The sequence below is a fragment of the Solea senegalensis genome, linkage group LG15 (genome assembly GCF_019176455.1).
Source record: "Solea senegalensis isolate Sse05_10M linkage group LG15, IFAPA_SoseM_1, whole genome shotgun sequence".
In the NCBI taxonomy this organism is placed as follows: domain Eukaryota; kingdom Metazoa; phylum Chordata; class Actinopteri; order Pleuronectiformes; family Soleidae; genus Solea; species Solea senegalensis.
The window spans coordinates 11869573-11893562 of record NC_058035.1 but is presented as its reverse complement, the minus strand read 5'-3'; the positions used below and the strand labels follow the sequence as shown (position 1 = coordinate 11893562).

General features: G+C 40.4%; 2 protein-coding genes across 2 annotated transcripts; both read left to right on the top strand.

The window, feature by feature from the left end:
- The first annotated feature begins 57 nt into the window (after positions 1–57).
- LOC122781457 (cone cGMP-specific 3',5'-cyclic phosphodiesterase subunit alpha'-like) lies at positions 58–7221 on the top strand. The gene is made up of 22 exons (XM_044045136.1): positions 58–659; positions 994–1146; positions 1591–1680; positions 1782–1922; positions 2043–2117; positions 2202–2266; positions 2361–2427; positions 2519–2566; positions 2664–2813; positions 3111–3254; positions 3341–3406; positions 3495–3641; positions 3780–3887; positions 4313–4422; positions 4511–4598; positions 4688–4788; positions 4874–4981; positions 5062–5125; positions 5199–5273; positions 5360–5443; positions 5534–5681; positions 5780–7221. Exons 1-22 carry the CDS (start codon positions 192–194, stop codon positions 5815–5817), a joined length of 2538 nt encoding a protein of 845 aa, XP_043901071.1. The 5' UTR covers positions 58–191; the 3' UTR covers positions 5818–7221.
- Positions 7222–12218: 4997 nt separating this feature from the next.
- On the top strand, positions 12219–21042 carry LOC122782250 (leucine-rich glioma-inactivated protein 1-like). Its single transcript, XM_044046534.1, has 8 exons — positions 12219–12954; positions 13123–13194; positions 14758–14829; positions 14909–14980; positions 16226–16297; positions 16619–16788; positions 16872–17036; positions 17754–21042. The coding sequence occupies exons 1-8, from the start codon at positions 12746–12748 to the stop codon at positions 18572–18574; spliced, it is 1653 nt and encodes a 550-aa protein (XP_043902469.1). The 5' UTR covers positions 12219–12745; the 3' UTR covers positions 18575–21042.
- The last annotated feature ends 2948 nt before the right edge of the window (positions 21043–23990 follow it).

Genomic DNA, 23990 nt, shown 5'->3' with positions numbered 1-23990 from the left:
AGAGGGTTGGTGTTGCAGCTTTGGTCCTGAATGATCGGAGGAGACTGGGAAATGACTCAGTAGGGTCTGCTCTGCCACATCATCTGGAGGCCACCTTGACCACTTCTTCAGCTCTTCCTCCTCCTCCATCCGGCTCTAACCATCTGTGGGGAGCATCCTTGTGCAGCAACTTTCCTCTAAACTTGGACAGAATGGCGGACAAAGACACCGTCGAGAAGTTCCTTGACAACAATCCACAGTTTGCCAAGGAGTACTACGAAAAGAAAGTACAGGCAGACGTGATCACTGCCGCGTTTAACAAACAGGTGCAGGTCAAAGATCCAGCCTCCTTCAAGGATGTCACCACCATCCAGGAGGCTGAGTTCATGTTCGAGCTCATAAAGGAGATGCAGTGCGATGTGCCGATGGAGAAAACTCTGCATAAAGTTCTCCAGAGAATTGCTCTGCTAGTGCAGGCCGATCGCTGCAGCTACTTTGGCCACCGGTCCCGCAATGGAACACCGGAGCTGTCCACAGTCCTCTTTGACGTGACACACAACTCTCCTTTTGAGAAAAATTTAGTCAACCCCAACGTAGAGATTGTTTTCCCCACTGACATGGGAATTGTGGGATGGACGGCTCACTGCAAGAAGCCCCAGAATGTTGCTGATGTCAAGAAGGTGAGCGATTAAATATTAACTAAATCTATTGAAATAAAGCAATAAGAAAAATACAAACACACATTTACTAGGTTGTATTCCTGATATTACATTTTGTAACTCTGTCTAGTTTAACTCCAACCACACTATATTTCATTTTAGATATAAATGGCCCTTTATTACTGCATTACAACATAAATATAACCATAAACTGAATCATAACAAATCAGGAAAGTGTCGTTTTGACTGTTGAAGTCGTGCTGATTTGTAATGAAATGGTGTTATCAAGTGTTTCAACTACATTTGGTCTTGAACCCGACAATCACTTTGTTGTGTTTTTTTTTTCCTTCTTCAGGACTCTCATTTCAGTGACTTTGTGGATAAACAGACCAAATACACCACAAAATGTATGATGACTGCTCCCATCATGAATGACAAGGAACCTCTGGGTGTCATCATGGCTCTCAACAAACAAGGTGCAGCTGAGTTCTCCAAGGGTGACCAGGAGGTGAGTGGGCAGATGGATTCATGCGTGACAAAGTGGTATTTACATACTGATGACCTGTACCAAAATACAAATTCATTGCACAGATTTTACTCAATGTCATATCCTGTTAAAAACAATTTTTGGCTTTCTGTCACTATTTCGAGGCTTGACCTTGCCCCGTGTCGCCGTTATGACAGATGAACATATAATCCTATTAGGGAGGTTGAAGCTCAGACATTCCAAAAATGGCAAACTATGATGACCCAAATCACTTTTACAAATGGTGACAAGAGAGAATTGGTATTTGGCATTTTATGCATGTCATTTAAAACACATGCACATAAATCTTAACTAAAAGTTGAGCCAGTGTTTGGGAATCACTAATCGACAGGTCTCAGGACGACATGTCAGATAAAGTGTAATCTATTGCCAAAGGGAAAAATGTGACTGTGTGATTGTTTACAGCTCTTCCACACGTTTGTGAACTTTGCCGCTGTGGTTATCCGCCAAGCGCACACTGCTTATATGTGGGACGTAGAGTCCAGGAGAAGTCAGGTAAAAGAAGTCCCCACTCTGGTTTTTAACACTACAAACACTATACTGGGATGTGGTGGTGTTTTTTTTCTACTAAGCACAGAGTGTTGTCCTTGCCATAGGTGTTGCTGTGGTCGGCCAGCAAAGTGTTTGAGGAGTTGACAGACATCGAGAGGCAGTTTCACAAAGCGCTGTACACAGTGAGGACGTACATCAAGTGCGAGAGATACTCTGTGGGACTCCTCGACATGACCAAAGAAAAGGTGAGTGGGAGAAAGCCCGGAGTCGTGTCTGCAGCTGACTGTAGCTCAGTATTTATGTGAATTGTTGGGGGAAAAAACAACAACAAAGCAACATGTTTTTGGCCCTTTTTTTGTCTCAAGGAATTCTTTGATGAGTGGCCAATCAAACTCGGAGAACAGGAGCCATACAAGGGCCCCAAGACACCTGATGGCAGGGTGAGTCCAACACTGGGTTTGTTGTTGTGACATTATTCGTATCCTTGTACTGGATGTGTGAAATGTTTTGTTCTAACCCTTCAGGAAATCAGCTTCTACAAGATCATCGACTACTTGCTGGAAGACAAAGAGGAGATCAAAGTTATTCCGTGAGTGTAACACTGGGGTCTCGGGTCATATGGCTTTGTTAGAGGTTAGATTATATTCATATCAAGAGTTTCAGACTCCTTTCTAAACTTACAGTGGACCTCCAGCAGACCACTGGGCTCTGGTCAGTGGACTCCCAGCATATGTGGCTGAGAATGGATTTGTGAGTTCCATTATTCTTACATCACTTTGAGCACACACGCCCCAAGCACACACACGCTATCACTTGATTATATTTGTTTTACAACTTTCAGATCTGCAACATGATGAATGCTGGGGCAGATGAGTACTTTACGTTCCAGGTGAGACACTGATCGCTTCAGCTGATTGCTTCAAGTCAATTACCTCGGTTTTACAGGACACTCGAATGGCGACTGCAATCTTGATTTTGTTTGACAGAGAACAGCCGTGGATGAGAGCGGGTGGACGATTAAGAATGTCCTCTCCCTGCCTATCGTCAACAAAAAGGAAGAAATTGTTGGCGTCGCAACGTTTTTCAACAGGAGAGATGAAAAGCCATTTGATGAGAATGATGAACAAGTTACAGAAGTACGGCAAAAACATTTTTAGATCTCATCTACTGTTCCAATGTCCAGTGTGTAAGAATTAGTGACATCTAATGGTGAGACTGCAAAACTACTATTTTGAATTTAAAGTGATTTTTAGATATAGACGTACATATGGGTAGTAGATTCAATTTCTGCAAACAGCCAAATGTCACACACTGGACCTTAAAGTCTCACAACATTACATCTTTGTGTACATTTGATTTATATAGTTAAACTGTTTTTGCATATGTTTAAATAAAAATAAATTGATCGGGTTTGTCTCTGCTCATGCCACTAGGCCCTGACCCAGTTCCTTGGCTGGTCCACTCTGAACAGCGACACGTACGACAAACTGAACAGGGCAGAGTGGAGGAAAGATGTTGCCCAGGAAATGCTCATGTACCAGACAAAAGCGACACCGAGTGACGTGCAGACCATTCTGGTGAGCTGCTCCCACACTTCATTGATATTTATTGATATTTAACCAGCCGGGAAATAGTGAATGACGCCGTCTTTGCACCACGACAGAACACGCAAGAGAAGTTTGGCTCCTCACCAGAAGACTGCGACCAGAAAGAGATGTACAAACTTCTGGTATGTTTTGTGTGAAGTTTGTTGACTTCAGTTGTTGTGGTTGTGATGATGCCATGCAGACTGTTTACACTGTGTGTCTTCCATGCAGAGAACCAACATCCCCGAGGCCAAGAATGTGGAGCTGCTTGAGTTCCGCTTCAGTGACTTCCCCTTGTCAGAGCTCGAACTCATCAAGTGTGGCGTCCGCTGCTTCTTCGAGTTAGGGGTGGTGGAGAAGTTCAAAGTCCCAGCTGAGGTACAGTTTACGATCATGTTCCTCAACACAGTTGTGCAGTTTTGATTTGAAAGAATACAGAGTCAAGTCAGTCATCTGTTGTGTTTCTTGCAAAGAATCATCTTCAGTGTCTTTGTCTTGATGACTTCTATCACGCAGATCCTGACACGGTGGATGTACACCGTTCGCAGGGGATACCGTGACATCACCTACCACAACTGGAGACACGGCTTCAATGTTGGACAAACCATGTTCACTCTGCTGCTCGTGAGTCTCACATCTACTCACACTCAAGTAACACCAAATGAAGTGGCAGGAGTGAGGTGTTGTGTGTTAAATGATGGTCCTCTGCACAGCTTGGTTGTAGAGAATGCTAATTTAAGTTTCTGGATGGAGTTGCTGTTGCCTTTCTATCATTTTGCACCAGTTCAAAAGGCCATTCTCTTCTGAACTCTGGCATAGCCGAGGCATTTCTGCAGCTCACTGGATATTTTATCTTGTTCAGACCATTCTCTGTAAACCCTAGAGATGGTTGAGCCTCAGAAGGTCATCAGAAGGTCATCTTGTCCATAGCACTTGTTGCACAGTTGTAGCTAATGAAATGGCCAGCAAGTGTCTGTTTCACTTTTTACCATTATTTAAGGTTTTCATATAATGACATAGAGTTTTGTTTTTTTTGTTGCTTTTTACAGACAGGAAAACTGAAAAAGTACTACTCTGATCTTGAGGCCTTCGCCATGGTTGCTGCTGGGTTTTGCCACGACATTGACCACAGAGGAACCAACAATCTGTACCAGACAAAGTAAGATTTTGGAGGGTCTTGCTATGAAAGTGAAATAGACATAAAAAAACACTAAATAAGCCTGTTTTTCTCTGGTGGACGTCTATAGGAGTTTATCTCCACTAGCTAAACTGCACAGCAGCTCAGTTATGGAGCGTCACCATCTTGAGTACAGCAAGACGCTGATGGAAGACGAGGTGGGTCCTCATGTGTTCACATTTAAATGTGTTTAAAGAAAGAAATAAAACAAGGTTGTCTAACTTGATTTTTCTGCTTTTGTTTACAGGACCTGAATATCTTCCAGAACCTTCAGAAGCGCCAGTTTGAAACTGTGCAGCATCTGTTTGAAGTTTGCATTATCGCCACGGATCTCGCACTCTATTTTAAGTAAGAAAAAGTCAGAACAAGTGTAGCTGTGTCCCTCCGCATTCAGCTTTGGCTAAAGTTAATAATTCTGACCCGGTTCTTCCAGGAAGAGGACAATGTTCCAGAAAATTGTGGATGCTATGGAGGGGATTCCAGAGGAGAAAGAGAAGATCAACTACGTCTCTAACAATCCAACGAGAAAGGAGATTATCATGTAAATACGTCATCTATCATCTATTATGTTGCCATGTCACCGTGTCTAGACATCTTAAAAAATGTTGTTTTTCTGTGCAGGGCAATGATGATGACAGCTTGTGATCTGTCAGCCATTACAAAGCCGTGGGAGGTTCAGAGCAAGGTCTGTTTCTTCAGGACTGTGCAGACTTGTGCCAAGGCTGACATATGTATGACATATTTTCTCACTGATCTAGGTTGCTCTGATGGTGGCTGCAGAATTTTGGGAGCAGGGAGATCTTGAAAGGACTGTCCTTGACCAGCAGCCAATTGTGAGTGTTCCACTCTCATTGTAACAAGGACATTTATCTGTTGCAATAAAGTCAAAATAATCACAATTCCTTCTTCCTTCATTTAGCCCATGATGGACAGAAACCATGCCGCTGAGCTCCCTAAGATGCAGTGTGGTTTTATTGATTTCGTCTGTTCCTTTGTATACAAGGTACCGACATTTACAACAAAATTTGTGTACATATTCCAGAAGTCTCACACACAGCCGCCTCATCTCATCTTGTCTGTGATGCGTTTGCAGGAGTTTTCCCGCTTCCACACAGAGATACAACCGATGTTTAACGGGCTGAACACCAACAGGGGAGAGTGGAGAGCTCTCGCAGACGTCCATGAAGCCAAGATGCAGGCCATCGAAAATGAGAAGAAAAAGCTGGAGGGTGGAAATGAAGGTGAGCGCTGATGTCCCCGAGGCTTTTTTTTCTCTTTTTGCATCGTCGCCTCTGTCTCACTTTTTCCTCACCATCTTCCTCGTGTGCTCTTTTTACAGTGGAAGGCGGGAAATCAAAGACGTGTGTTGTCTGCTAGAAACTCCAAGGATCAATGAAGTATTCATGTGTCGTCATTGTCTGCATGTGTATTTGTACAGTGTGTGTATTTCCACAAATGAGACAGTTGTACACTGGAAAAAGAAAATGAATGAAAATTTAAATGAGTAACACTCAAATGAATTAAGATGATTAAAACAGTCTTATTTTAGTTTGATTGTACTTAATTCACGTCAGTCTTACCAATAGAAGTACTCCTTAACGTTTTTCAAATATTCCTTCTTCAGTGCACTGTGCAAAAAAATCCCAAATCATTATTTTTATATTCTGTAATGTATAGTTTGTATATGACAACAGTAACACATAGCTCAAATGCGTAACCTTTAAATATAAATGTTTCAAACCACTGTCACACAATGCAGCTCTCTGCGTTTCTCAGTAAGAATTCTTAAGATTGTGTGTTGCCCAGCAACGTTACTGTGCTGCACACAGGAAGTGGTTTGTCCTACTGTACATCAGAGGACAGATGCATGCACCACAGCCGCAATCAGGTTAAAGAAGCACCAAGGAAAAATTTAATTCTGCTGCTCAAAAAACTAGGTCGTTCGCTACGCTTCCTGCCCCTGTGCTGCTGGTGTATACACACAAACACTCCCTCAGTCTGTTTAAGAAGAGGCCAAACGGAGGTGAAACAACAAAATAATTACACACTGCAGCTTTAATATATTCTACCATATGCTTCAGCGAGCTGAAATTCTGCTGAAAGAGCACATAAGCATCTATATTTATACATAATATAATGTGAAAATGTCTAGTTTTCTCTGGCTTTGAACATTTTGTGAATAGGAACATATCATTATGTAAATAGGCATTTACATTTGGAATATAAACGCCAGTAAATGCACTTTTTCTAGTGGGATACATTTACTAGTTTTAATTTGCAAGTAGTGCTTGCAACATTGCAAGCATACGTCGCCAAGTAAATGGGTGGGAGACATAAGACGATTTGACTGAATTGGATTTAGTTATAAGCCACAGAGCTTTCGTTTTTAAGACCCCTGCTTACATGAAGTAAACATACCTCGAACAAGACGGAGTCCAGTGGAAACAAGTCGCCACATAAGACAGAAAATGGTTTGGTTTTGTTTGACCGTGAAACTAAATATTTATGTGATTTTGTGGTCATTTCTTTGAAATAAGACACTTAATTTTTCAACATCCTGTCACACAGATTTGTGTAAACAGAGCTTGTGGTGCAGAGCAGCTCGCAGTAGGGTAATGTTGTTTTTTTAACTTTCTTTTCTGCACTTTTAATTATCAGTAAACGCAACCTTTACAAACAAACTACACTCACGTGAGCATTGGTTTCAATATTTGACAATGAAATGGGCATTAGCATAAAGTGTGAGACATGAAAGATGTCAATAAAGTTTATTTTCAATCATGTCTGCCTTTGTGCATTTTTTGTTTGACATGTTTAGCGGGAGGTTTAGGTTTAGCTCTCTGCTTCATTTCCTCAGTGAAAACACTTCCATTGACTCATGACCGCACACATGTATACTGGTGTCAACAATGTTCACCTTCAAGATCAGCTGAAGAGGGTTTAGGGAAGCAGCACTGACAAAACATCACCTTTTAATCAACTGCTAACAAGCTTAAATGAGCCATGTGTGAGTGAAATGTACATGTATAGAAACTATGACACAGACATATGGAGTATTTTACTCTATATTCTGCTTTCCTGTAGGTTTTCTAAACTTCTTTATCTGGTAGCCCACATTTAAAATAATGACCAACTATTGTGACCCAATTTAAGAGTGAATTTATGGATTTTTAACTATTTTTACCGCCGTTACTGCATCAGCTAAACCAGCCATTTCCAGAAGATACTGTACACGTGTGACAAATGAATCATAGTTTTAATCCTTTAAGCCAGGCGTCTCGAACTCAAATGGCCAGAATGATATTGAGAATGATATTGTAATAATAGACATTTCACAGAATTTCAAAATAAAAGTTGACATGGAACGATATTTAGTTCACGATAACAATGTATTTGTGATGGGATGGGATGGCTGCATACGGCCCCTTGGGCCGTGAGTTTTAAGGCCTTTGCTTTCAGCCATGGTTCTCAAACTATGGTATGTGTAGCACCAGGGGTACGCAAGCTTCCTCTGGTGGTACTTGGAGCAAAATCAGAAATGCTGTTCTACTGTATATACCAGGGTATGTGATCGAAGTGGAGTGTAGAAAACACACAAAGATAGATACAGAGTCTAGATACAGAGTCTGTTACACATACAGGCCAAAATGTTCTGCAGCTCATCTGTTGACCCTACTGCTGTAGTAGTGCATCATAATGAATATGTATATCTCAGCTATCTCTGCCTCCCTCCTGTAAATTACTGTACTGTAAGTCAGATTGATAGTGTTTGTATCTAAAATGTTTCTCCCTCTCTGTGATTTGGATAAAAAGGTGTGAAGCCAATAGAATAATAATAATAATAAAACAACTTTTTACATTCTTTTAATTATCCTAAACATTTGTGTCAAACATCCACTTTTTTTAATTGTTAAAGATTTTGACAGAGATTAAAATTTTACCTCATAAAACACAACAAAATGTCTGAGTTTCATTCTTACAATCTACTTAAATCTTAAAAGTCTTTTCATCATATGTTTATATAGAATGCATTCTCTTAATGTAGCTGGGAATAATGAATGTAAGTCATGGTTACTGAATGAGTGTTAAGGACTACAGAGCTAAAATAGCTAGACTCTGGTGCCTGGTAGAACTAATGTTTTGTACAAACAAACAAATAAATAAATAAATAAATAAATAAAATAAAATGACACACAGTCAAGGCCGAGACCTTGCGTCACTGCACTGATTGGTAATAATCTCTGGCTCATACACGAGACTGACAGGTGGCGTGCACACGTAATTATTCATACGAGAACTAAAGAGCGTCATAAGGGCGTATAAGCCAGCTTTGTGCACTGACGTTACACTTTAACAACAACGCGTTGACCCCAAGGTCGAGCGTGTTCACTCAGTCAAGACTGAAGACAGAATGGTCACCACATTAAATAGTGGCATTGTTAATATATTAACTGTGTAAAATTTAGAGAAGAAGACAAAGGAGAGATGAAAGATGAAGCCTCTTTTATGCTTGCAAACAGTAATTAGAGTGAGAGAAATATGAACAGAAACATTTCTTTTCCCCCTAAACTCTAAAGTCTAGAGCCGCATGTGGCTCTTCGGCCTCTATGCAGTGGCTCCACATAGCTCTTATTTAGCTTTCAAGGCCAGGAATAAAAGCAGCAGTTATTTCTCAAGCATAAACAACATAATATCCAAACGTTGTTTAATTGATTTCAAAGTGGGTCACATTTTACAGGGTGAAAATAGGTTTTGCGGCTCTTGATAAATTATATTCGGGTGGAGAGAGGGGTTTAGAGGTTTCAGACCCCCTGCTCTAAACAAATAACCCCACTTTTCAAACAACATTCATGAACCCATAACTCCTCTGGTCAAACAAAACAATCCCATGCAAACAACCTTTTTTCCCCCTCCTCTCCCACATGCTTCCCTGTCTGTCTCCAACACACTTGCTCTCTCTGAACTTGGGCTTCTATTGTTCAGCTCACATCGTTGGCAACAGGTGTTTTCAGTTTGGACTTGTTGTGTGTCGCCTGTGACACCTGTGCTGTAATTGTGTTTGACCTTGGCCACATGTGCTGTTGCTATGTAATGAAGTACAAATACTTGTACTAATACTTTACTTTGTTATGTATATTTCTAGCAACGTTTACTTTTACTACACTACATTTCCTCTAACTGTCTTTGTTACTCGTAACTACCAAATTTAATCAGACGAAGAAGAAGAGTTCTGTATTTATATAGAGCTTTTCTAGATGAGCTGCTTTACACTATAGTTTTCACCCATTCACACGCTTCAACGTGGGGTTAAGTGTCTTGCTCAAGGACACGTAGAGACAAGAAGGGCCAGGAATTGAACCCACAGCCCTCCAGATGAAAGACAACTCACCCTACCACTGAATAAACCACTAAATGTCATATACGTTAAGACTTTTACTTCAGTAATATTATGAAAAAAAAGTGACTTCAACTTCTATTAAGGTAATTTTCTAGATAAGACACTTAAATGGATAAATTGTTTAAGGAATGATGACTTTACTTATATTTAATGGTTTAAGACATTGATTTAGTTCAGAGAATTGGCTTCAGTGTGTAAAAACTTCAGCTCTACATCTCCCTCTAGTGGGGAGATGAGACTTTGTTACAGAAACACTTTCTGCAGCTGCAGTGCATCAAAAAACAAGTGTTTTCCGAGGATATTTGTGCTAAAATATTCTTATTTCTAGTCAACATATTACGATTATTTTTTTATCACACCGATTGATCAGCGATGCAGAGAGACGCTCAAAAGTCAGAAACACACACACACATCAACAGCAGTGTTCCAAATAGTTGCTGGACAGTGTTCGTCCTATTCTGGCAATGAATGATGGCATTTATGAAGCACAGACACTTCCCATCATCTCGAAGAGCAACAATAATATCCAGTGTTCTCCGCTTACTCCAAGAGCTGCTTGTGAAAAACAAGACATTTGCCGTTTCCTCTCCTTCCAACATCTCCACGACACATCATTTCTCCTCTGAATGTTTCCCCTCATCTCCATCAACTGCTAATTCCTTTATTCTTCCATCCACTTCCTTTACTTTTCAACAAAAAATAGTGTAGCAACATCACAAAACTGTGAAGCCCGCTCCTCTTAATGCCCTGCTTTCATTTTCTTTTACAGGAGAAATGGTATTAATCACTCCCTGATGTGGCGTAATCACATCACACACACAGAGACACCGGTGGTCCACAGAGCAGCGCAGAGTGTGTTTAATTCATCTGGAGACGTTTTTAAAAGCCCCTGCTGTACGTGTTTCTTCACAGAAGAGTGTGACGCACACACGGGCCTGCCAGGCACAGCGAACACAACATATTCATCTCACAGGCTCTGCAGGGATCGGAGGACATTAGACTGTGAAGAAGAGCAAGAAGAAGAACTTACAGGGTTTGAGATTAATTGCACATTTTTACACTTCAGACTTTGGCCCCAAAAGGTCTGAATTACAAGTCCATTAAAAATTAAAATATATATTAATAATTCAAAAATGGACATCCATATGAATCAAGACTGTGATCTACATTATATAAATATAAAAAATCTGTAAATTGGGTAAAAAGGTTGTTTTTTAAATCTTTTGTCTGATTCTGTACATTTCTTCGTTGTTTGTCTGTTGTTGCAGAACTTCAATATTCACATATCCTTATAAAAGAATAAAATAGAGATTCATTGTCCACTGAGGCTCACTTTGGCTCACCAATAACAGACAACAAATCAACTCCGATTACACTAAAAAAAAAACACCTAAAATCACAATAAAATAATTGAAGTTTACAAGAACAATGTCTTGTGGTATTTGAATATTGAAAGTATTGAATAATTGAGCTTTTAACCTTTAAAAAATATGTATATATTTCCAATATATTATGTCTCCAAATAAAGGGTTTTTCCTGGCAGTGCAGTGAAAGTGTGTGTGTGTGGCCTCTAACTCTTTTATAAATTGCACATTATTTTATAGCACTTTGATTTGCAACTGTGAGGCCAACGTTTGAAAGCAATAAAACACAAACAATAAAAGGAAAATAAAGGCTTGTTTTCTGTGTGGTGTACATGGATCTTTGTGAGGACCAAAAAACTATCAATAAACCATATGGAGTGTTAAGACCTGGTTTAAGTGTTAGGGTTAGAATTACATTAAGGTTAAGGTAAGGTTAAGGGTCATGGTTAGGCATTCAGCTGGGACGGATATGGTCAGGGTGAGAGGCTATGGAAGGCATTCTGTCTATTATTGTCCTCACAGGGATGCAATACGTGTGTGTGCGCGTGCATGAGGGGGGTGTGTGTGTGTGAGGGGGGAGGGTTTTATTTGACTGAGGCAGAGCAGATGCCAGAATGACAGAGGGTTCCTCCCCCTCCACCCATGCAACATTCTGCATCCTCCAGTTGCCATGGAAACACAACACAAACCAGGAAATAAATCAGGAAATGTGCATGAAAATATGAGAACAAAAACCCGCAACTATGACATCACTAATATAATCCACATGCAGGCAGGAGGCTGAGACGCTGAGCCAAACATCACAGCATTTTTATCTCTAATCATGGCAATAATAATGATAATAACAATAATTTCTGTGGGGGTTTTCCGCATGTGCGCTTCGTGTGTGCGTCTGCGCCACAACGCGTGCTCGCTCACTTCATTTATATCCAGCTGATTCACGAAAAAAAATAAAATAATAATAATTACACAATTGCCTGTTGGGCGGGATCCTCCAGTGAGTCCAGTGTGGTGTTTGCCGAAACGGGCCTTCATTTATATGGGCGTGGTTTTGGATGGAGATGCTCCGTCTGCTCCCGCTGGGGAACCCACCTGCCCTCACACCGCGCCTCACACCGCGCCTGCGCCTCAAATCACCATAGCGTGCGATTGTGTTTCTATTTGTTATCACATTGGGTTAAGATTTTTGTTTATTTTATTTTTTTAGTTTGGGGAGTGGTTTGTGCTTGAAGTGCTGCGCTGTGAGGGTGCGGGGCGCACGGATTAATCATATCCACAGCAGCGGCGGTGGCGCACGACGCACGGCGGAGATAAACAAGAGCGGCAGCAGAGCGTCGCTTGGCCTAAACGAGCAGCCGGAGCAACATCACCTCCACCACCAGCAGCAGCAGCAGAACCACTAACAGCACCAGCGGCAGCACCAGAACCACTAACAGCACCACCAGCAGCACCAGAACCACCACCGGCAGCACCAGCAGCAGCGGGAAAGGAACCAGAGCCTGGTTCATGCGCAGGACTGCCGTGGCCGCAGCGGTTCCCCAGGATGGAGAAATCACGCAGGATGCAACGCAGAGGATCGACCTGGTTCATCGTGAGCTTTTCACTCGTGCTGGCGTGTGTTGTGCTCGTGGTGGACAGCAGGAAAGCCAAGCAGCCGCGCTGTCCCTCCGCATGTACGTGTACCAAAGATAACGCGCTGTGCGAGAGCGCAGGATTGATCCCACGCAGCTTCCCATTCGATGTCATATCACTGTGAGTCTTATATTTCTCCTCCTGTCATTATGATGATTGTTCCCCTGTGGAACACAGGAACACGTTTGTCTCTGCGATTTATCTGCTTTCACAGTGTTTTTGCTCCAGATATGAGACACAATCCTGTCAGACTGAGCGTGTGTGCGTGTCGTGTTTTCTCCTCCACAGATCATTCGTCAAGTCTGAATTCACTGAAATCCCAAAGGAGAGCTTCATCCACACGCCTGCTCTGCATCTCCTGTGAGAAATATCTCTTTCTTTCTCTTTTTCACTGGATCTTTTCTCCTTTTTGATGTCTTCAGTCTTTGTTGTTTGCTGTCAGTCCCTTCTACTGAGGTGATCAACGCCATTTTTAATGCTCATGAAAACGTCTTCCCCTCCACTGATGACACACAATCATAGAATGGACTCTTATAATATCATCACCATCATAATAATAATACCTTTGTCTAACATGCATGCTTTGTGATAACATGCATGCTTTGTGATAACATGCATGTGTTATGATCTGTGGATCAGATTTGGTTTCAGGGTGAGAGCTTTGTCTGTGGGGAATCCCTGCATTAGAAGAGGGAATCCCCCCTCACTTCTAGGTCATTGGGTGGAGTATTGACTGAGTCACTGTGTCCTTCACAACCTGCATGTAAGACTGCAGGAAAACCCTCACAGAGCATCGATCTTTATCTGTGATGAACTGAACAATGTGGGGGAAAATAATGTCTGTCTTCGTGATTTTTTTATTTGGAATAAAATCAGGAAAAATTCAATATTTACCATGTAACACATGGGTTTATCTGCAGAAATGTAATATTATTACCCTTAAGTTTGTTTCTAAGTCAATTGGTGGCCCATGGGCCAAAAATGGCCCCGCCAACATCAGTATCTGGTCCGGCAGATGATTTAACAAGTCTGATCTTGAATGATTTGCTTGTCTTCAGTTCAGTGCTTTTATTCTGAAAATATATGAACTTATTCAGTAGATTCTGTTGCTAGACTTTAACGGTTAACCTCGTCTAAATGTTTGGCTTGAAAAATAAAAATAAAAATAAAAATACTGCTGTTGTCATGGAGACAGCCAGGTTTGGGGAGTGAACGTCCATAAAAATAACAACTTGCATATGTTAGATGCAGAGAAGAAGAAGAAGAAGCAGTAATTCTTAAAATTGAAATGGGGCACAATAAATATTAACGGTGCGAGTAACCAGCTGCTGATTAAAGACAATGTTTTAAGGCACTTTGCCCGATGAAGATACAATATTTTGGCCCACAACCACATTTACTTGCTGATCCCTGCTGATCTAAGTGTAATCACCTTAAAATAAGAGTCCTTTGTTTTTCATAGCATTAGAATTAGCCTTTTATATGAAATATAGACAAGTGGCTTTCTTGTCTCGCCAAACAGACAAACTAGTTGGGGCTTGTATTTCACATTTTGAAGCAGAAGCTTGAAGCTACTAAGCAAAAAAAAAAAAACTAAAAGTAATAACATTATTTCTACTTCCATGACAGAATCAACAAAATGTGATGGAGCATTAACTCTTTAAATCATTAAATCTTCTAATACAAGGACGAAAACTTAAAGACATATCACAGTACATGTATATGTATTACATTTTGTTTTGAACTGGCCTGAAAAACAGAGAATCAATTCTGCTGATGTTTTACACTACAACTTGAAAACGATTGACTCTTATTAAGAAAAGAAGAGGCTTCTCTAAAATGACACGGCTGCTAACGTGAGATGACGGCTTGTTATTTTCTCCATTTGAGAACGTTAAATTAACTTCAAATTTCTCTGTGCAGACTCTTCACAGCCAACAACCTGGAATCTATAAACGAGGATGCTTTCCTTGGTCTTCCCCATCTGGAGTATCTGTGAGTGGAGCTGTTCCATAAAATAACAGACAACATGGTCTCCTTCCTCCTATTTACTCTGAACACCTTCCACCTACAGGTTCATCGAAAACAACCAAATCAAGTCCATATCACCCAATGCTTTCCGTGGCCTGAAAACCTTAGTGCACCTGTGAGTATGCATTCATCAATGTTGCAAGAGAGGAAATGTAAAGAACGTTTTTTGCGTCACCAGAAAGTTTTGTAAAGGTGCAGGTGCGGGCAAGTGCTGTTTCAGTGAAACTCGGACATGCATTACACAACATTTATTGCCACATAGTCGTTTCTCTCACCACTGTGCAGCTGTTAATATGATTATAAAGCACATCCTGTGAACATTTGCTTGTCCAGTTCATAAAGCTGTGAAGCTGGAGACTTCTTTTATATGCAATTTATGCAAAGGGCGGTTGAGCCACACACTCATGGCGCGTTTCCACCGGCTCTACTCGCCTCACCTCGGCACGGTTAAGTTGCATTTCCACTAGCTAAGTACAAAGCGAGGTTCCAAGCCTGCCGAGTAGGTAACATGCATCACGTCGCCAGACTGCTGGCCACTGATTGGCCAAAGTGCCGTCATAGGAAGAGATGTCCGACACAAGAATCAAGCCGAACAATGCCGAAATGTAGATGAGTTAAAAAGACTTAACAATCCTAAAAACAAGGGTTAATGTCCAACAACTACCAGTGACTATGTCAGACGGATAAAACGAAGTCACCACAGTTTTACGCAGCGATGCAACCTAAACCGTGCCATAGTGGAAAAAGGCCATTACTGTATGCCAATAAATGGATAATTGCCATTCATAGCTTGACCACCAGGTGTGGTTAATGATGCCCACAGAAAATATATGGACAACCTGTGGCTGGCCATTATGCATACGGACATAACATTTCCCTCTTTTGTGGCAATGTTGTCTTAAGTGTGTCCATCTTTCCCACCACTGTCATTAATTTTACTCAATTAATATCGTTCATACAAGCAATAAATAGTTTGTCTGCCACAACAAAAACACTGGAGAATATCTACTAACACTGGAGTCGACATTTCTCCCTTATTTTGTAGCAGAGAAAGCCATAAAATGGCTGAGAAGCCTGTTCTAAAAATAGCTTAACGTTTCCTCAAACTCACAATAAGCAGTGTCCCAGTCTTCAGCCTCCAGGGTGATAATATGTACCCAGTTCCTTTCTTTCTTTCTTTCTTCTATTAAGCACTTATTCACATATTCCACTGCAAAGAAACACTTCGTCAAACACAACTGCATGTAGATTTCACCGAGCGCTGCTACTTGTTCTCATAAAAGCTAATGTGTGTAGATGCAGTTAAACAGGAACGTACTGTATTAAATATTCAACATCTTTTTTTTTTGTTTTCATGCAGGAGTCTGGCCTACAACAACCTGGAGACTCTTCCCAAAGATTTGTTCTCTGGTCTTGAAGCCTTAACTAAAGTGTAAGTATCAACGGTACTGCTGCATTATCTGGAAGCCAAAAACTGCGTACAGACACAACATGTAGTCATTAATGCATGCCATCATGGATAATGAGTTTTCTGAACAGGCTCTAGGCTATAAATAGAAACGCGTATCGCTCTTCCACTTCAGCCGGGGCTTGAAAAATGTGTGGGCAGCTGCCGGTGCTTTTAACACCATTAAAATTACATGCAGCCTGTGAGGACAAGCTAGTAATAGTTTGCAATCTATCACCCGGTGACAACAGTTCTCCTTTCAGAGAGGTTCTCTAAGGTTACTGTGATGCTTTTTCCTCCCGTCAGAGACCTGCGGGGAAACCAGTTCACCTGCGACTGTAAGCTCAAATGGTTGGTGGAGTGGATCGCCAGCACCAACGCCACAGTGGATCAGATTTACTGCAAAGGCCCGGCCTCACAGCTGGACAAGAAGATCAACGACCTGGTGCCACAGTCATTCGACTGCATCACCACAGGTGCACGGCAGAACGTCTTTTTTAATTTTTTGTATAATCAGGGCTTCTCCTGAAGTGTGTTTTTTGGCTTTTTTTCCTTGCAGAGTTTGCTTCCTACCAGTCGCTGAAGTTTGAGTCCATATCTGTGGAGGCGTTCTCCTTTGGGAATGACCAGTATGTGGTGTTTGCTCAGCCCTTCATTGGGAAATGCAGTTTTCTGGAGTGGGATCACGTGGAGATGGTCTTCAGAAACTTTGATGACATTGACAGTAAGCGAACATCATTTAAGTTCAATTATTCTTTTTGTGGTTTCTTTGTGTTTGTTGCACTGTTATTGTTCTACTCTGAGCGTAAGCGTGAGATTGCTAAAGGAAACACATAGAGACAAATAGCTAAGGAAACATTCAGATTACTATTATTCAGATTACGCATACGTGACTCAATGTGGACGCATCTGATGTGTGTCAGATCAGCATGTGGTTCCATATCAAGTGTAGGGCTGCAACAATTATTCAATTAATATATTATTTATCATTTTTAAGCTTCTTAAATGTGAGTCTTTTCTGGTTTCTTTACTCCATATAACAAAGAAATCATTAACACTGAAAAATTTAGCAATTTCTTAAGCAATTTTGAGGTTTGGGAAACACTGATCAAAATTTTCTGCCATTTTATGGACCAAACAAATACTTGATTCATCAAGAAAATAATAATAATTTTCTGCAGTATCTGCTATCCATACATTAAGTAAATGAACATCTTATCTAATTTCCTGCCTCGATACAAAGTGGTCTCACCAGTATGAAATGATCTGTTATTTTTGATAACGCAAGCAAAAAGATATTAGTGCCGCGACAGTCGCCTTCAGATACAAGACACTTGTACTTAAATTTTGTGAACCATCAAAGCTTTTGAATTTGAAACTTATTAAGGTGTTAAGATAAAGTGAATCTTTATTGTCTGTATCCTTTCTTTCTCCTTATCAGGCACATCCACGGTGATTTGCAAACCTCTGGTCATTGACAATCAGCTCTTCATAATTGTGGCTCAGCTGTTCGGCGGCTCGCACATCTATAAGCGTGACACCTCTGCAAACAAATTCATCAAGCTCCAGGGCATCGACATCCTCAAAATCCGCAAACCGAACGACGTCGAGACCTTCCTCATCGATGGAGAATCGTTCTTTGTCATAGCAGACAGCTCTAAGGCCGGTTCCACCACCATCTACAAGTGGAATGGTAACGGCTTCTACTCTCACCAGTCGCTCCACGAGTGGTACCGGGACACCGACGTGGAGTACATGGAGATTTCGTCCAAGCCTCACCTGATCCTGTCCAGCAGCTCCCAGAGGCCAGTCATCTACCAGTGGAACAAAGGCAACAAGCAGTTTGACATACGCACAGACATCCCAGAGATGGAGGACGTCTACGCTGTGAAGCATTTCCTCGTGAAGTCCGACCTCTTCATCTGCCTGACGCGCTTCATCGGTGACTCCAAAGTGATGCGCTGGGATGGGGCCCTCTTTAGGGAACTGCAGACCATGCCGTCTCGTGGATCCATGGTGTTCCAGCCGTTCACGGTGAGCAGCTGGCAGTACGCCATCCTGGGCAGCGATTACTCTTTCACCCAGGTTTACCGCTGGGACGATAAGAAGGGCATGTTTGTCCATTTCCAGGAGCTGAACATCCAGGCACCGAGAGCTTTCTCTCCAGTCTCCATAGACAACAGGCAGTTCCTGCTGGCCTCCAGTTTCAAAGGGAAAACTCAGATCTACGAGCACCTGGTCATTGATCTGAGCAATGAGTGACTGTTCTGATTTATTGGTAGGTTATCGGTATCTTTAGTGGGGTTTTTTGTGTTAAAAAAAAAAAAGACTGTTGCAGCAGCCGCAGTGCTGACCAACACTCATACAGTAATTATCACTTGATCCTAACTTGAGAAAGGCAGGCATTACTCTCATATGTTTTTGAAATCTTCCATTGAAATCAGTGCATGGTAAATGTAAAAAACACAAACATGTATCTCAACCTAGTGTGTTTGGCTGAGATGCCTGTTGAGTTCAACGCATGGATCTCAAGTTAGGATTATAACCAAGACATTGTCAAGACTGGGAATGGGACGATATTGACAGTATTATAGAGATCAACTATAATTGTAAAAATATGCTTTAAACTTTTGAAATGTCTCCAACACATAATTTTACCTTACAATTTAGTAAGAAACAAATCATTGCAGACAGATTTCTTTTGTGAAAAAGGTCCAGTGTGTAAGATTTAGTGACACCTAGTGGTGACTGCAATGTGCAACTCACCCCCGCCTTTCTGCCATTAACTATAGCCTAACTAACCTAAATAACTATGTTTCCAGTTTGGTACAGTACAGTACAGTTTAGATTGGAAGTGTAAAGCCCTCGGTCAGGCTTGCGTTTTCACTGAGAACGGTACCTTTACTTGGGTTAAGGTTAGACAGGGTGTGTGTTGTGTCTGATGGCAGCACCACAAAAAAAAGTAGCATGACAACGAACGACGGCATTGACAACAGACAACACCAGTCGCAAGGGAGTGACGTTTTGACGCCTTTCCCTGGTGCCCCAAAAGAAAGGTGCCACAAATGTAACAGTTAGGGCTGGTTATTTTGGGACTATTCTACTCTTCTTACCCAAATAAATATGTACCATGTCGCACCAAACCAAACCGTTCCACTCACGGATCGTCCCTTACAACGTCCAATAAAATAAAAGCAAAGTCCCTTAACTTCCAGTTAGTTGTCACAAGAGGGAACTAGGACTGTAAGGTAATCTTCTGATATCGATCGAAAGCTTTACATCACCTTTGAGTAGTTGTTTTAGCCATGAGGGTCTTAACATGGACGAAAAATGAAAAAGGCATTACCAGAAATATGGGCTGGCTTATTTAAAACCGGGGAATCAGGGAACTACGGTGGCCTTTGCATACTAGAAAGGTTCACAGCACAACTCTCTCCTCTCTCCCACTCTCTCTGCAGGTTTTCGTTAGTTTGAACATCAGTGGGCAGAGTTCTTTTTCTTCATAAGCACAGTAAACTCCTGTTTTAATGTGTGGAACCCATGGATGCCACAAGATGGTGGCTTCTGTAAAGCACGACCTTTACCTTTCTATGACCTTTAAGTACGTAGAAAATATTATTGAAGTGATTATACAACTATAAAAATATACGTATTATTATTAGTATATTCAATTTCCGCCATTAGATCCTCCTAAATCTTACACACTGGACCTTTACACAGGTTAACACTACCTGTTTCTGTCTGAGCTCCACAAAATATTGACCGAAGCCGACCGGAACCCAACAGGAGTCTTTTTTTTTTTGTCTGAGCCCGACCTGAACCCGACACAGAGTAACCTTTAGTGTACTCTGACTGTCACGGTGGATACTAGCCTTTAGTTATTGTTACAGCAAATGACAAATTTATCATTACATCCAGGCAGTGGCACACGCACAAACACATGCACAAATCCAAACATGAGTCATCATCAGCACGTATCATTGAGTAGTTGTGGAGGAAAAGAATATCTAACCATATTGTCATTAATAATAAATGCCATCTCTAAACAGAAACACTAGGTGAATCACTATTGTAACTTATTTTTACGCATTACACACCTATTTATTACATGTTTATACTTTATTTTTAATAAAGCAATTTTAAAAAGATAAATTTGCCATATTTCACTATAAAAACTTTAAAATACCATATCTACTGGCGTGACCAAGCCTAACAACAATTTCTGGATTTGTACCCAAATCCTGTGCATGTAACAGGGTTACCACATGTCCTTGAAATCCACTTGAAAGTTTCTGAAAATTGCCCTAAATAGACATAGGTCATTGAAAGTGTTTGAAAGAAAGAAGTGAAGTTGGATTTCGGTAAACAGCTCCCGTGTTTGTTACAATGCCACCTACTGTTTCATGCCCTGCATCGCTTCATGTACATAGAACACCAGAAATCTCTGGCTCAAAAAAATGACAAAGACTGGTTTATCCAAGATGCAGAGCACGCTGCAAATCAATCAAAGTGGACACCATGGATGAAGCGGCTCTAACAAGTTGCCCTCCCATATTAGGCTGTGACAGCACATTCGTTTTAGACTATGAGTGAAATGGTCCAGGAAAGTCCTTGAAAATGCCTTGGCTCACAGTCAACACTACAGTCTTGTTTAAAGTACCTTAAAGGGATACTTGAGTAAAAGTACTTAGCAGAAAATGACTTTGGTAGAAATTGAAGTCACTTTTTTTTTATAATATTACTTAATTAAAGTCTTAAAGTTTATGACATTTACTGTACTTAAGTATCAAAAGTAATTTTCTGATGTAAAATGTACAGTTTTAGTAAAAGTAAGGAGTAAGACTTCAGAAACTTCTAGACTTTATCAGAACCTACAGACATTAGCAGATACCTTCTGGTAGCTTCAAGCTACTTAGGCTAATTGCTAGCACTTACCAGTCAAACAAAGAAGTCTTCATCCTCGTCCTCTCCTTCAGCACTCGCCATTATTCCACAACCAAACCCAGATTCACTCTTGTTTTTTTTTTAAAGGCTTGTTTTGTCCACTCTGCATTTAGCCTCACTAAACTTAGCCGTGGGGGAAACAACAACAACAAAACAAACAAAGTAGCACTTCCGCTGCGTCACGTCAGCCGTTACTGCATCTTCTTACACCTGTGACCTGATTGCCCCGCCCCCAAAACCACTGCTGTTGACTGGAGGAGCAAAGCAAAACAAAACCAGTTCATACCAGCAGAGGGCAGCATCTCTGCAGATGAACACACCACCAAACACCTCGAGCAGCCCTGTCAGAATGATTCTGACTGGGATTACGTTTGGATTACACTGTATTTATGGAATAAGATTTGTGTCTTATTTGTGTCAAAACAACACTTTAATTGCGCAAACAAAAATTAACCTCAAAATACACAAATTGCGATTTAATCATTCCAAAATATTGTATTTTATTTGATTGAAAAAACACTTTGTTTGCAATAGTGTTGAAACAATTTCTCTTTAATCGATTACTAAATTAATCGTCAACTATTTTGATAATCGATTAATCGGTTTGAAGCTTTTTTCATGATTAAAACAAGATTTCTGATTGTTTCAGCTTCTCTATGTGAATGTATTCTTCATTTCTTTGCTCCATATAACAAAGAAATCATTAAAAGTGAATAATTTCCAGGTCCAATATCAACATTTTTTAACGTTTTCTGACATTTTATGGACCAAACGATTACTCGATTAATCATGAAAATAATCGACAGATTAATCAATTATGAAAATAATCAACAGAGTTAGTTGCAGCTCTAGTTTGGAACGATTGGAATTTTTTGCATTTGCGCTCCCTCACTTGTTCTTTGCTTGATGCAACATAAAAATTGTCAGTATCTAACGTTTGTAGTCTGACAAATGTTAGATATTGATTTTGACGGGAAAAACTTGGGGAACGAGTTTCAGACATACAGCGACTCCAAGCCTGTGACTATTTTCGCTCCAAAACTCAGTAACCAATCAGCAGGCAGCTTCCTAAGACCCACCCATGGTCAGCATCGCAAACAAACACAAAAGAGTTGTAGCAAACAAAATTCCAATTATTGCAAACAAAAAGTGCCATTTGAAAGTGTTGACACAGATATAATCCCATAGATACCTTTACCTTTAAATAGAGGTCCCAAAATTACTGTAGAGATGAAGTCCCCTCCCTTGTGGCACCGCAAAAATAAATCACTAGCACTGTATTTTGGTGAACTTCACAGCATTTTCAAGTTACTCAGCAAATGGACATTTTACACATTCACGAAGATCCCAAAAAAATCTCCACAATTCTCCACAATCAACGTATTGAGAGTGATTTTTATCATGGCGGGCCATCGTATATATGCTGTATATATATATATGTATATATATATATATACATATATGTATATCGTCCCATCCCTTGTCAAGATGTTAATGCATGACCCCTGATGATTGCAACATTCATGCTCATTAATTAATTAAATCTGGCATCAGGTTATTTCTTTTTTCAACCCTTCATTGTTCATGTTACTCAAAGGTTTTTACATTTGTAATCTCATATATTTATCTACAAAAAAGTAATAAAGAAATATATATTAATTAACATGTTTGACTGAACAAATCTGCCAAAACAAAAATGTTTACATTTTTCTGTCTTTCCACTTGTTCACTGAGATTTGTAAATTTGCCGCTTTTGTAAGATTAAGAGGGACCACACGTCAGTTCCATAAATATTTGTTAAGGAGAATAATTTAAGAAAAGAAAAAAAAGAAAATTACTACGTTTGTTGTTTGTAATTTGGAAAACATCAACAGAGATCTTGTGTGAGAATCAACCTGTATATTCTTGCCAGTTTAACATTTTTTATCATTAATAGTTTGTATAATATTTTAAAGTATTGAAAATTAACATTGATTTATCTTTTGTTTGTTTGTTTGTTCAAAAAACGTATGGAAAAATAATTCCGGGGGCACACTTAGAACTATTTTCACACACTTAAAGGGACTGAAATTTAAAAAAAAACAATGAGGCTGTTGTTCATAATGCTTTCTTTTAACTAACATGTATGCAAAATGAATTGTGTCATGATTGAGATTAAGTTATTGACTAATATCTTGCTACTTAGAGTCAATAAAGGTTCACACCAGTGTTTGTCCTCATTTCAACTTCCTGACACTTCCCCAAGTGCATCAGGCATCTACGGTGGCCTTTGCATGCCAGAAAGGATGTTAACACTCTTTCACCACTCTCTGCCGTTCCCTCTTTGTTCTTTGTTGGTTTATGTGTCAGGTTCATGTGGACAGAGCTGTTATTTGCAAATATGCAAGACGAAAGTGACGCAGCCTCCCATGCACTCCCACTTTGTCTGACTTTGCTGTGATAAACGTCCTCAATTCAATGAAACTTTATTTGTATGTTAGCGCCAAGTCAAAATGTACATTATCTCAAGTCTCTGTACATAGAAAGACCCCCCCAGTAAAACTTTATCATAATAATAATAATATTATTAGAATGAGGGAGAAGAGAAAACAGGTCACACTGAGCAAACACTAGAGGCAACAGTGAGGGAAAAAAAACTCCCTTTTAAAACAGAAGAAGAAATTAGCCTATTTTCCTGTAATTGGGGACGTTATGTCCAAAAGAGCCGCAATCAAATCAGTAAACCCTTCAGGAA

Coding starts and splice junctions, on each gene's coding strand:
- LOC122781457 (XM_044045136.1), top strand. CDS start 192: ATGGCGGACAAAGACACCGTCGAGAAGTTCCTTGACAACAATCCACAG. Junction 2,267..2,360: donor GAGGAGATCAAAGTTATTCC/GTGAGTGTAACA, acceptor CTAAACTTACAG/TGGACCTCCAGCAGACCACT. Junction 4,599..4,687: donor AGACGCTGATGGAAGACGAG/GTGGGTCCTCAT, acceptor TTTTGTTTACAG/GACCTGAATATCTTCCAGAA.
- LOC122782250 (XM_044046534.1), top strand. CDS start 12,746: ATGGAGAAATCACGCAGGATGCAACGCAGAGGATCGACCTGGTTCATC. Junction 14,830..14,908: donor CTTCCCCATCTGGAGTATCT/GTGAGTGGAGCT, acceptor TTCCACCTACAG/GTTCATCGAAAACAACCAAA. Junction 17,037..17,753: donor AAACTTTGATGACATTGACA/GTAAGCGAACAT, acceptor TCTCCTTATCAG/GCACATCCACGGTGATTTGC.